General features: G+C 41.7%; 1 protein-coding gene across 3 annotated transcripts in view; it reads left to right on the top strand.

Annotated features, from left to right (window-relative positions):
- myom3 (myomesin 3) overlaps window positions 1–12,705 on the top strand; it is a 67,364-nt gene that overhangs the window by 8,937 nt on the left and 45,722 nt on the right. For 2 of the 3 annotated variants that reach the window (XR_003932385.1, XM_030102409.1), the window contains exons 3-5: window positions 3,676–3,780; window positions 9,203–9,338; window positions 11,144–11,301. Coding sequence is in view for 1 of the 3 variants with exons in the window: in XM_030102409.1 (XP_029958269.1) it covers window positions 3,676–3,780; window positions 9,203–9,338; window positions 11,144–11,301 (399 nt within the window). In the remaining 2 variants the exon portion in view is untranslated. Of the gene's footprint in view, window positions 1–3,675; window positions 3,781–9,202; window positions 9,339–11,143; window positions 11,302–12,705 lie in introns of those variants that run through there. The other variant, XM_030102410.1, reaches the window with a different exon arrangement.

The following is a 12,705-nucleotide window of genomic DNA, read 5'->3' as shown; positions in this document are numbered from 1 at the left end:
TGTTTTTACAAACACAAGCAGCGTGCACACGCAGGTATGTGCACGCATGTAGCATGTATCCCTGTGCATGCTGTGTCCCTGTATGAATACATGCGTGGATTTTGCTGTCCACTGCAACATTAAATGGACCTTTCAGCAACTCACACTCAAAGGGAACTCTCACTATGTTAAAAAAAAAAAAAAAAGGGAATCAATATGACGGTGAAAGCAGAAGTTGGTCTCCGTACACCGTGAAATAGGGAAATTTCCCAGCTTGCAAACAAAAGAAAACGAGAAGTCATGTCAATTTGCATTACTATTTGGAAGCTGGCTTGTTGAAAGTGGCGCCCGAGGCGAGATGTTAGCAGCAACGGTGGCTGGTGTTGTGTAACAGGCAGCTGAATAAACACACGGTTCGGGCACACTAACTCCAGGATTTTTAGTTTTGCATTTGCTATTAGGTGCACTGTTATTTAAACTACCTCAAGCAAAGCTATAAATAAAACATAATATATTTAAGGGCAGCCAATGTGAGGCCCTTGTGAATAGCCAGTGATCAGTACAAAAAACAGACTTCCTAAACAAAGAAATCTTACTGAGGTGACACTTTGTTTAAAAATGTCAGAATTATGGAGAGAATTGTACAAATATGACTTGTCGTCAAATCGTCGTTCCATCCACAAAATTTTCAGCCAGTTGGGCCAATTTCTAAAAATCAATGAAATACTTAATGAGATGGGAAATTAACCAAATGCTTTCAATTGTTTGAAACCAAATGAATGAATGCTTGTTTCATCAATTGATCAATCAATTTTGATTAAAAAAGCAGCCATGCTTCTGAGATATCCTTGTTTGTCAGTCACCAAAAATGTGTCCATTCTTGATGTTGACTGGCAAAACAACGTCTATTTCCATCGCCTGTGTTCATTTCGCACTGCCAGCTGTGAGCTGCTAAAACAACGTCTCCTCATTTCTCTGAAGCGGAGATGCAAACACCTCCTCGGTCCCGTTCTAAACAAGGAACGTATTCAAACTTAAAATAATCTCTTGAAAGAGCAACGCTCGTGTGTGGATAAGCGGAGAGCTGCAGTCCACCCTTCTCCTCTTACAAATATGCATTTCAGCCGCATCGCCACAAGCGACCTTGTCTCCGACAGCAAATGCCGCCCTGCTGTTTATGGGGTCGCACATTCAAAAGGTCAGCCAGGTTTATTGTTGGTGGCCGACAAGGAGAGATCATGCAGACTTCTTTATCACGAATGTCCTGTTTGCGTGTGTATGTGTGTGTGTGTGTGTTCACATGACTGCACGTCATAAATCCACGATTTATAATCCCAAAAGAAAGAGCACAGCAATTCCTGCTCAGCAGTCAACCCCACTGTATCTGTCTGCCGATGGCCGTTTACATTTGATTTATCGTTCTGGATTTATGTTCCGGCTCATTACAGGAGAACGCAAACAGCTCGACCACCAGTTGAGCGTGATGAACCGATGACGGTGGATGATTGGATGATTGGACGGTACAATGCCACGACGGCTAAACTGCCGCTGTACCGTAACGAGCCGCGTCCCGCACAACACGAACCGCTTATTACCAACCCAACACTGTTCCCCTTGATTATGTAACCTGCGTCAGCGTGGAGAGGAAAAAAGGGAACGCCGACTGTGGGGAAGCAGCTGATTACGGGGTTTGATAGTTCTGTAGCCTCAACTTCAACTTCACTTTATTCTTATTGTACCTTTCAAACTAACACAGAACACAATAGTTTGGATTTTAAAATTAAAAGGCAACAATATGAACAAACGGTGAAGTTCAAACAAAGACGAATCAATATGTCAATCAAGTAATATCAAATACAACAGAACAGAAATGTTACCATAGAAAGAGTTTTTAGAAAGTGTTGTTCAAAAGCAGGTTTTCGATTCAACTCGGGGGGTTTTGCATACAGTTCCTCAATCACAGAGAATGACGAGTAGATTTTTAAAACTGCAACTGTATTGAAATTAAAAAGTTAATTGTATGTATAAGTGGTCAATTTTAATAAATACCCATAATTTTAATTTGAGTGTTTTCACTTTACAATGACTATTTCTTGCTTTTTGTCATTTCACCTGCTGAAATTCCAAGAAAAAAATATTTCGGAATCAACAATATAAATTTCAATAGAAAGAAAAACCTGTAATTCAGTTTATCTGTAGTAATGAGTTTTGACTTACTTGTGTTCCATCAACTTGCGCGGTCAGCAACCGAGCAGCAGAGAGAGACTGTGTGTGAAATTTGAGGCATCTCATTGATTTACAAAACAATACGATGCTTCAGATTAATTTCTCTGAATGCTTTAAGTTTGTATTCTTGTGTTGAAATGGACAAAAAAACCTTGAAGCAGTAGATCTCTGTGGCAAAATTAAAGTGCTTTTAGGGGTATTTTCTCTCAAATATGGTAAAGATGGAGCAGAATGTGAAAAACCTGGAGAAAACTGATGCATGCACAGGAAGAACATTATTCTGGATTAAAGAACATACAGGTTTTTCAATAACACCCCAGCCAAAAAAACAAAAACAAAAACAAAAAGTGAAAAAGGCATTGAATTATATCCCCCCACCCACCCCTCCACACATACACAAACATGCACACGTCCTACAATGTAAATATGGTGAATAAATAACTTTAAAATTCTGATTGATGCAAAGAAAATTAAACAGGCTTCATACAACTGAGTTAAGTTGTCATGCAAATGAATACAGAAGCTTGGAACAATAAATCACAGTAATTTAGCTATTTGTACAGTTACTTCCTTGCACACACAAACACAACACAGCACACCACAAGAGAAAGTAGTTCAAAACGCCCCCCAGGAAGAAAACGAGCGGCTTGCAGAGAAGCATCGCTGTGGTTCACGTTTTGTTTTTAACTGTAATCTCTTTGTCGACGGATCAAAGCTGATACGACAGCAGATTCAGAAAAACACCGTTCTGTATTTCTGATTTGGACAGGATCTGAATCTGAGTCAGCAAACTCCTTCATAATATCTTCAACAACACTGGAGCTGCTCATACCGAGCGGTGACAAATCTGTTCTGCCACACAATGAGGCGCGTTTCAGGCTTTACCCCTGAGCTGCAGACTGACGGAGGGTATTAGTGTGACAAACAATACAGACGGGTTTTTCAAAGACGGCCTGCCTTTCGTGGATCTCCATGTCTTTGCAGTTTTTTTTGTTTTTTTTTTGTTCGGTTTGATTTTTGGATCAGTTTTCCTTTCCAGCTATTCACAACATGAGGAGATGACAGATTATAACCACTAAAGCCTGTTTCTCTTTATCCAGATAACACTCGTCTGATTTAAGCCGAGTTACTGGATGTGTCGAAGTAAATGAACATGTTGCATTTCAGCCCTGACGCACTGCATCCTCTGCTGTTCAGAGAGAAAAATAGGAGAGCCAGTGCTGCTTTCTAGTGGCAGAGAAGAATAATGGTCTGATGAGTCTGGGATAGGATAATGTGCCATAATCCATGACAAAATGAATAGGCGTGCTAATGCCGACGCTCAATCCTCCCATCAGCAGAATAAATACGTGTGGAGGAAGACAGCGGGAGATATCTATTTGGTGATCTCTCACCTGTGTCATTTGATGACGTGCGAGATATTTGGTAATCAGGCTTTGTTTTTATCTTTCCACATGCTGAACGTCACAGCGATGAGGAAGCCCCCTACTCCGACTTCTACCCCATCATCTCCGCTGACCTGATATCCGTCAAGGAGATCCTCAACATGGACAACTTCTCCACACACAGGACATGGTGAGGATCGAGAAAATCATGCTCATGTGTTCGCTTGCCTTTGGTGTCGGGACATGAATTTTATGGAAAAAGTGGAGGAGAAGAGGAGAAGTCATTTTTGATCACATTATCAATGATTTGCTGACCTTATTGACCTCAATACAACGCCTGTCACGGTGATGTTTTTCCACTTGTGGGACAAATAGATCCCCCTCATGTAGTGGTTATTGTTTCTTGACCTGCAGGCCAAAATAAGCACAAAATAAAAACAAAAAAAAATTTAAGTGCTGCAATTAGACTGGAGTTGAAACAGTAAAGTCGGACCAAAAAAAAAAATTAACAACTGAATTCTCAAAAGGCAATCTTTTCCTCTGCCCTAAATGAAGCAGTACAGACTGATTTAAGTATTACAAAAAATGCAATCTGTAAATAAAGATTACAATTAAGACAGATATGTTCAGAATACAGATCAAATGTATTCAATGCATTAGATAAGTGCTGCAGCTTGAAAACAGATGGATAAAATGGTAAATGGACGACATATAGTGCTTTTCACACTGCTACAGCGGAGCCCAAAGTGCTTTACACATTCACAGACCACATTCACCCATTCACACACACATTCACACACCAGTGGAGGCTTCTGTGCTCAGTCCTTCCACTGGGAGCAGTTAGGGGATCAGTCTGACCAATAACCTTAAATCATGTAAAAGAAGAAAGGAAAAAAAAAAAGCAAATATTGAATTTGAATTGGATGTGACTGAAGTCTTATGTAATTGTTTAGTTGTGGTTTTCTGATCAAGAAAACATCTCTAAATTTCTCACTAGTACTACTTCTACAACAAAACCCTTTACTTTCCATTTTGTTTGGTCTCAACAAAAGCTTTTCCACAAATTGGAGAGGAAAAAACACACACACACACACACACACACACACACACACACACACACACACACACACACACACACACACACACACACACACACACACACATCTCATAGGGATTGCACTTTAGCTGCAGCCAGAGACTTTCAATACCAAATTAATGACCACGAAGTGCGAATTGAAACTTCCATCTGCAGCTCTTCAGTAGGAAGCATTATTTTTAATCCCAAAGCTGGATGAATCTTTTGTGTGTGCATAATGGCAACAACTGTGGATGAGTCTCTTCTCTTCACACTCAAATGAAGACTGCAAGGAAGCCGCCACTTCACTCCTGTCGACTTCCTTCCCCAGATAATTTGCGCATGATAAGACTCCGCCTGTCCATCGGCAGGCACCGCCACATCCTGTTTCTCTCTCCGGTTTATTGGTGAGACGAAGGGGTCAGACTCCACCGACGCTTTGCCCCGCAAGCTAACACAGCACAAGAGCTTTTATGCCAAAAGAGTCTCAATAAACAACGGAAATCAGGGGTTTATTTTTCATACTGTCGTCTGTCTGAGAAAAGGCCAGCTGGGCCCCTTCATTTGCTGTTTCACAGATGCTGTGAAGCCAATAAGCCATAACCATTCAACTGAGTCATACAGCGAGGGCTTTGTGTGTTTGTGTTCGAATGAAGAAATGAAGAGAGCTCCGCAGCCAATGAGAATAAAGAGCATCCTGTAACACTGCTGAATATTTGATCAGTCCGTCTGCATCCGCATGCCGAGCCAATGAGACCATCAATTAACTAAGAGTAGCCCTCTTCAGCAACAGCAGCATAAAGTTTCTCATGCCAGATTTTAAACTTTACATAGTCTTGAAACAAACTCTTCATTTTCACAATATAGCCGACAAGAAACTGTTTATTAAGAACGATAATCATCCGAATGCATTTACTTCTCAACTGAATATCCGATTCAGCAATGATGTAAATTAGTTTATCTGGAAATTAAGGATTTTCCCAGAACAAATCAGAAAATAAGTTGTTTTTCTACCTGAAGGATGAAAAATCTTCATTTAAAAAGAGTAAAATTTAAAAAGTACCAGTCGAGGGGGGATAAGATCTGGCTGGGACTCTATTTGTTGTCAGTGCAGGAAGGCTTTAACTTATTAGAAAATCTAAAAGAGAGAATCCCGCTGATGATATGCTTGAGTCGTCTTTTACTTCCTGAGTGTCTCGTGATTGCATTGCTGGAACAGGATTACTGCTCCGCTGTCTTGAAGAGGATGTCATACATCTATAAATAAGTCCCAGGATGGGAAGGTTTAGGTCGCAGAGGATTGTTGCCTCTGGTCGTTGATTCGCTTCACAAAAATCCCTCCTCTGCTGAAGGGGCACCTTGTCCTGCTGGGGTCACTCAATATCCGTGTTGGGACTCAATAGCACTTTAACATGTGAAGGCTTAGCAGCAGCCTTTTTACAGTCCTCCAATCCTTTCACGACCTGATTAAGCTCTTCAGTCATCAAGGATTTGACATATCTTGTGTCAATCCCCCAAAATAACACAGATGCTTTCTTCTTCGGGCCATGAAAGGAAGCTTTGACTGCGAAGTAAGCAAACGCACAGAGGTCACAATGGGTATTAAAGGAGCAGATTAGGAAGCCTGAGAGAGAGAGACAGAGTTACTGAGAAGGGAAGAGTGAAAAGGAGGGAAGTGACTGAGAATGAAATCACAACCTCTTGAATTACAAAATACAATCGACAGTAATGAGCCCCAGCTGCAGCGATTTGGCGCTCTTCATCCCAGCCAGTCCTCCACCAACATGCTTACTCATGCAAAGTTTCTGGTCTCATTTCTAGGTTGCACAACTGTGTATCGGTAAGCGCTGCGACAGGACCCTGGTTTGATCCTGCGCTTGGGATCTTTGTGCCCAAAGTGTGCATGTTCTGCCTGTCATATACTCCCAGCTCTGCAGCTTATAAACAATTCAACACTGATATGTTTGAATAAAATAATGACTCTGAAGCCGCGTCTATATGCATGTGATGGACGGGCCTCGTCTTTCCCCCATTATCAATTGGGATTATCTCCAGCCACCCTGAGATGGATGAAGTAGGCATAAAAGAATTATCAATACCTCTTGAAGGAAAAAAATGTATCCACCAAACATAATTTATTCACAATTCCCATCCTCCTCCGATGCAGTAAAATAAATATGGAATCATATTCTACCAACATAGATGACTGACTCCCACAAGAAAAGACTGGGGTGGACTGCAAGATGAAGCTGAAAGCTCTTGAGGATTCCTAAACCTTTTTGCAGAACTGTTCCTGATGCCGGAGTGTGACATTTGTTTTGATCTGTGTGGAAACGAATGCAGCAAATCTTCATGTCTTGGCAACTTGGGCTCCAACTGCATGTTACAATCTGATTCACATAATGGTTTCTCCTCCATCCTCCCCTCATGGGTTGGATTACCACGGAAATCATGTTGCTGACTCATGCATGCTGAGTTTGTCTTGGCATGCGTCGGATCAGAAGGCAGTGTTGAAATTTGCATTTGGAGCAATAATTAAACCATAAACCCTTCATACCCACCAACTTGATGTGATCCAGCAGTCTGTTCCCGGAAGGCTTAAAATCTCTGAGCCCACAGAGATTAAAAACAACAGAACTATATGTGCCAGCGGCAAACTTTTTATTTCTAGAGCACCTGGGAGTGTGAATGCGAACATGTCTGCAAAGGTTTCTCTGCCTGTGCATTCATATGCATCACTTGTGAAGCCGTTTGTGCATTTTTTGCTGAATGCTTCTGCGAGGCCCATTCATGGTCCAGCAGCTATAGAAGCTCTGAGAAGTGTTTGTGTGAATATTTAAGATTCTGTCTTTGTGTTTTGCGTTGCGTGCGTGCCAATATAATTGAGCCCAGGGGACTGTCAATCACAGCATGGTTCAGGATACACACCCCTTTGGCGATGAGAGGGGGGGGGGCATTAAAACACAAGCAATATTCATGATTGTGTGTCTGTGTACATGCATATGGATGAACTGCATGTACACAGGAGATCCATCAGCACTGTGTACATATGCAGATTCTCACAGCCGCCACATGCAATGTTTGGCGCATGCATTATAGACTACCTGTGGGTTTCACCCAGGCCTGTTGAGGGGGTTCTAATTGTGTTTACCCGACTTTACAAAGAGCTCAACGAGAAGGTTCAAGAGCAGCGGGGCACAGAATACACCCACACACATTCTGACTTGGAAAGCTGTCTTTATGGGGCCTTAGCACTGATTCAGTGCATTCCCTTTTCCTCTACCATGACCTTTTCCATCACAATCAGCGACACTCCCTCAACATTAAATCAAACGTGATCTCCACTTCAAAAACACATTTCCATTACAAAATGCATGCAAGACTTTGTGGGTGCTACATTTTAAACCCCATAAGGTAGGGGATGAGTAATCATGAATAATCTAAGTTTTAGGCCTCATCTAGAGAGAAATACAGGACACACACTTTTCTGCTGAAAGTTTAACCATAATCTTTACTTCTTCCTAAATGTTTAATCAGACTCAAACTTAAGCACATGCATTGATCTTAAGGAGACCTTAAAATGTCCAAATAAGTCCTCAAGGAGAACTGTACAATCAAGGTAAGACATGCACACACACACACGCCTAACCAAAAACAAGCCCTTTAACCTCAGCCCCAAGTTAGAACTGTTTCCCTATTTACTTTGTCAGCTCGCTGCCCAGATTACACAAAATGAAAATGTGCTTCATCTGAGTAAACAGACTATCACAACTGCCTGCAATCTCCATGACAACCGACTTGATGAAAAGGAAGTCAAGGACGTCACCCAGTCAGCGACAAAGCATCTCTTTGAACTGTCCACACCTGAAGGATTCGTGCCGGGGGCACATCAACATCACCATCATCATCATCATCATGTGTGAGGTTTTCAGAGCAGCGGCATCGCACCTCTTCACAATGATGGGAATCAGAAGCGGCAGCCAGACCCAAAAATCTCCCCTCATCGAAAAACCAGCGTCTCGAAACCTTTGAATGTCTGTGAAAATGGTGCTTATAGGAAATGACACAAAGGCACCAATGCAACGGCGCACCGCCGACTTCATCGCCGAGCCATTTAAGAGACACGCTGCCAGATATCGTGAAACCAGCACTTCTCTGCAAATGGAGTGGGACGGAATAAAAGGTGTAGGTGTCAAAAGAAGCCTCACAATATGAAATTACTGTTTTGGTTCTCTCGGAGGTCAGACTCTGCTTTTATCACCGTGTTCAAACTTTGGGCTGAATAGCTGTTTCTCCTCTTCCCTTTTCTGATGAATGTGTGTGAATGTTTTGACACCCTAAGAACAAGATTAACAAAGGGGGATAATTACTGTCTGAAATAAAATGCTTAAACTGTGCACGCAAACCTGTTGAAAATGGGAATCAACATTGCTCTATGATGAAACAAGTTCTAATATTTGTTCTGCAGGTGCATTTATTTGAATTTTATCCTAAAAGCTAAAGCTCTTATATTTTGTAAAATGCTCTTTGCCATCAGGGAAGACCTGACGGCAGAATACCGAAGGCAGAAGTGGACGCTTTTTGGAAATGAAGCTGAGAAGGTGGAACTGGGCGTGATCAGAAACCAGCGCGTGTTGCGTACACGTGTTGACAAAATGGCTCTTCGAAAACAGGTACAGTCAATCAGTTTCAGCTTCCTCACAGGTTACTGCACAGACAATAATGCCTGAGCATTAATGTCCAGAACTGTTTGGTTTAAATTACAAACATGAAGCATTCAATCTTTTTTATACATTTAAACCTAATAAAATGCAAAGCAAAGGTGTGAAATAAAAAACAAACAAAAAAACAAAAGCAAAAGAACAAATTCCCTGACTGTAAAACAATGTCAAGCAGTCTGTTGACTTGTCCTGCACTTGGTGATTTCTGAAAATGGATCCATTAAAAATGTGTAAGCCATTGTGATCACGTAGAAATAGGGTGTCTCCTTGATACTACAGCAACAGTGGCTCTTGGTATTGGCTCTAAATTTCATTCCAGTCTCTATATCACCACGCTGTGGCAAATCGCAAACAAGACTGTATAAGAGCTTCATTTGCAGCATTTCAGAGGGTTTTAGTGAGTTTTGTTGCGCAGTAGTCTGACAGTCGTCACAGACGTCTGAAATGCTTCTCGGGTTTCAGCAGATCACAAAGTGCCAGACATGAGAAAAGAGCTTTTAGCATGCTTCGGGATGGGGTAGTCATCCAGAAGCTTCAGCTCTATCTTACTTGACATCGGACGACAAAATGATTGTTGGACTGGACAGAAAACCCATATTTACTTTGTCAAGGATCCTCAATTGAATTGTCTTGCTATTGCAAGACAGACATGAGCACAGTCATGCAAATCTTAGGATGAACTTCAAGACTGCTTCAGTATTCCCAGCGGAGCGATTCTTGTACAGCAGCCGTTTACATGACATTCAAAAAACAAGCAGACGATGAAAAAAAGTCCCATATACATGAGAGACTCATACTGGACCATTAAAATAAAGAGCAGCAGAAACGAGGGAGTTTCTGAAGGCTCGTTTCTGCACATCGCTGATCTGCATACGGAGAAGCACAAAGCCCACCATCCAGACTCTGCATTCCCTTTGTCATATTTCCGTCTGTCCTCTGGAATCCTACAGATACGAACCAGTGGAGATGTCGCAGTAACCTTGGAGACAAGAGTTGAGACTCGATGTGAATAAATGGCAGAAGTGTTTGTAGACGGGTGATGTCTGCCTCGAGGTGTTCAACAGCCTCACAGACCACCCACCGCAAGCTGCCTCCAATTCTTTCTCAATATCAACAAACCGCCTGGCATTACCGTCGTGGTTATTTTCTTACCATTAGCCAACATGATCTAGTGAACAGCAAAACTTGAAGAAGCCACTCGGATAAGGAGTGATACATCTTCCAATATGACCAAGCCCACCTGACCTGATTCATGTTGCTCTGTGATGCCTCCTACCTGGACACTCTTCTTCTTAGGTATTTGTCCAGTATGTTGAAGTGGTGCCCCCTGGTGGATTGTATGCTAAATGTTCATTACAAAGAGTAAATATCTGTGTTGGTTCATCCACAGAGCAGGAGTGGGCCATTCTACAGTTTGTTCTGTGTTTTGACTATGCCAGTCTTGCCAGATGGAAGCAGCAATAACTCACTGAAAAGTGGATAATTCAAGTCAGATAGAAATAATATTTGAGTTAAATTTCCAAATGAAAATTTCATATATGTACAACTTGTCTGGAGTTTTTACAAACCATTTAAATAGGGTCTAAAATATCAAATAAGGAACACTCTGAACCATGGAGTGATCCTCCAACTTATCACATTAACTTGGAACAATTTTGTTCTCCGCTGCACAGTCTACTCATTTATTTCCCCCTGGGATTAATAAAGCATTTCTGTTCTATTTTATTCTGTTTACAAATGTTCTGTCTGTGCTTCAGGCAGAAAAGAAAGCATCCGAATACATTGAGTACCTGGATCTGCTGAGTCAGAAGGCCCCAGACTTTCCAATCCCTCTGAGGGCTCACACCGTCTGGGAGGGCATGACGGTGAAGCTGTGCTGCACCGTGCAGGGCTGCCCGCCCCCTAAGGTCATGTGGTAAGAACTGGCCTCTCCAGCACTTCATCCGTGTGGCCTTCACTGACCTACGCTGATTCGTTTTCAACGAGGCCTCTATTAGATTCTAACGTCGAGGGCATCTGCGGACTGGTGTCACTTTAAATTCCCCTCCCGCTTTGTTAGAGAGACTTGGAATGGAACAAAATCCTTCAGAAGTTGGAGCTTTCTGGGAACAAGTACACATGAGGTGGAACTTCAATTAAAAAAAAAGTTATGAAAATACACATTCAGATGTCATGAAGGACAAGGATCATGTACAAAGGATATCACCCAAAAATACACTAAACCAAGGGAGTGGAACAGTAAATCATGTAAACGATGATGGTCATCATCTGTCAGCTGCTTCTTTCTGGGGTGAGAAGAACAAAACATGATCCACATAACAAAATTTTTTCTAATCTTCACCCTGGAAGACCAAAAAGCAAACGAAACCATCACCTTCCTTTTGTAAAAGTAGAAAAAGTTGATGTCAAACAAAACACTCGGGTGGCAGCCTGGCCGGCTTAATCTGTCCTCCTGCCTCTTGAAGCCGCTGCTCTTCACTCTTATATACACACTACAGCTTAACCGCTTATCAGGGCCACCAAACGGCTTCGGCTTCAAGCACCTGAGAAGAGCTGGAAGAAAGAGAGAAACCAGGGAGTGTGGCATGGAAAACAGTATTTTTTACAAACCCCCCCAAAATTTCTGGGGTATATTTTATTTCTTAATGTTTTCTATTAGTTTGGATGAAATATCGGATTTTAACAACATGCACTTTAAATTGGGCTTTGTTTTTATACTTATTTTACAAAAACTCACAATATCTCACAACCTAAATTCCATAAATGGTGAATAATGATGAACATGATTTAAAACAAAGAATTAATAAATACGGTATAAAAAATGAAAAGGGAACTTGTCAATCAAAAAAGTGATATTGTGGACAGGAAGATGGGCATGAATTATTTTTGAGTTTTTTTTAATGATACGGCTGTTTTTGCGGCCCTACAGTGAATTATATATTATTTATTCATGGCTCATTCATAAAACAGGGGAAAAGGCTCATGCAGTCAATGAAAATATTGTATTTATTAGTTAAAATTAAGCAGGTAGGTTAGGTTACGCACCTGCATATGCAAGCAAATGAAGAGATATTAAAAGTCAATGTGTTCCTTCCAAACAAATAAGCGTCATGGCACACCACCCTTCTGGCATCCTGATCACACATGATCTTAATGTGGAATCACCTGTGGTAATTCAGGCACGGCGCCAAACTGTCGACCTTGATTCCGTCGCTCCCGCGAGACTCTGAGAAGCCTGTGTGCGTTCAGTATTCACCTTGAGATCCCGACAGCTTCTGGCTCGGCGTTCCGCCGCCCCGTATGGGACCCATCAAGCCCA

This window comes from Salarias fasciatus, chromosome 11, assembly GCF_902148845.1.
Source record: "Salarias fasciatus chromosome 11, fSalaFa1.1, whole genome shotgun sequence".
NCBI classification, from domain to species: domain Eukaryota; kingdom Metazoa; phylum Chordata; class Actinopteri; order Blenniiformes; family Blenniidae; genus Salarias; species Salarias fasciatus.
This window is presented reverse-complemented; position numbering and strand designations above follow the sequence as displayed.